The sequence below is a fragment of the Equus quagga genome, unplaced genomic scaffold, assembly GCF_021613505.1.
Source record: "Equus quagga isolate Etosha38 unplaced genomic scaffold, UCLA_HA_Equagga_1.0 70181_RagTag, whole genome shotgun sequence".
Taxonomy (NCBI): Eukaryota; Metazoa; Chordata; class Mammalia; order Perissodactyla; family Equidae; genus Equus; species Equus quagga.
Window position 1 is genome coordinate 1 of NW_025801643.1, and position 1,348 is coordinate 1,348.

General features: G+C 52.4%; 1 protein-coding gene across 2 annotated transcripts; it reads left to right on the forward strand.

The window, feature by feature from the left end:
* The first annotated feature begins 14 nt into the window (after window positions 1-14).
* On the forward strand, window positions 15-1,342 carry LOC124234081 (cytochrome P450 4F11-like). Of its 2 annotated transcripts, XM_046651346.1 has the most exons (3): window positions 15-205; window positions 297-424; window positions 769-1,342. In XM_046651346.1, the coding sequence occupies exons 1-3, from the start codon at window positions 121-123 to the stop codon at window positions 1,048-1,050; spliced, it is 495 nt and encodes a 164-aa protein (XP_046507302.1). In that variant the 5' UTR covers window positions 15-120; the 3' UTR covers window positions 1,051-1,342. The 2 variants fall into 2 exon arrangements, with proteins under 2 accessions (XP_046507302.1, XP_046507303.1); XM_046651347.1 differs by having other exon boundaries at window positions 297-1,342.
* Window positions 1,343-1,348: the final 6 nt, after the last annotated feature.

Here is a 1,348-nt window from a genome sequence, read left to right on the forward strand (position 1 = left end):
CCGCTCCTCCCAGCTTTGTCTGCCCTTGCCCCACTCCTGCTATGCTGATCCTGGAGGGGGAGTGCAGACCCCTGGCTGAGGCTCCACCTTGCCTCAAAAGTGCCTCCCCTCCCCCTCTCCATGGCCCCTGATGGCTTATCTCTCATGTCAGCTGCCATTGCACCCAAGGACATGATCCTCTCCAGATTCCTGAAGCCCTGGCTGGGTGAGTAACTGCGTGTGAGGGGATTGGGGACAACCTTGGGGCCCAGGGGAAGGCCCTCCCTTGCTCACTTCTCTGTGGCTGCCCCTACCAGGGGATGGGCTCCTGCTGAGTGGTGGTGACAAGTGGAGCAGGCACCGCCGCATGCTGACACCCGCCTTCCACTTCAACATCCTGAAGTCCTACGTGAGGATTTTCAATGACAGTGTGAACATCATGCATGTGAGTCTTGAACCCAAGGTCCAACCCGGAGCCTCGGGGGCAATGGATGCTCAGAGGCATGTTGTCTGGAGTTCTGGCTCTTCTGGGTAGCTTTGGGGCCATTGCTTCTCCTTTCTGAGCCTCGGTTTCCTCAGCTGTAAACTGGGGATAATGAGCCTCACTTTGCAGGGTGATCAAGATGATGTAATGGACTCACGTCCCTGGCACATAGTAGGTGCTCATGTGCTAGTTTCTATGTTTCCCTCTCAGAAGCCTTGGAATCCTGAGACACTGTTGATGATAGTGATGAATGTTGCATGTTGAATACTGAATATGGAGTAACAAACCACTTTTCAATTTATAAGGTTTTATTATTGCTAACAAGTCTACGAGTCAGTGAGCTGCTTCTTCTGGACGTGGATGGGGTCACTCATGCATCTGTGATCAGCTGTGGGTCAGGTACTTTGCTGTTCTGGCCTCAGTCCTCTCATGTGTTTGGGGCTTGGTTGGCTGTAGGCTGGTTTAGGATGCTCTCAGCTGGGACAATCCTCTCGTGTGGTTCCCTCCCTCCAGAAAGGCATTTCAGGCTGTTCACACGGCAGAGGCCACGTTCCAAGAGGCTGAGAGGAAGCTGCAATGCCTCTTGAGCTCTAGGTTTAGGATGATCACTCGTCATTTTTACCGCATTGGCCAAAGCAAGTCCAAAGGCCAGCCCAGAATGAAAGGGTGATGAAATGGGCTCCTCCTGCTCATGGAAGTTCACAGGCTCATTGCAAAGGGTGAATGTAGGGAGGTGAAGCATTGGAGGTGGGGGTTTTGTGAAGTGCCTGGGACTTTTCCACACTTGCAAGCTGACAAGTAAGCTCATTACTGTTTTGTGGATCCTGCCAGAAGACAAGAGACTCCTGAACCAGAGACAAAGGACAGTTTATTACTCATGGCTCG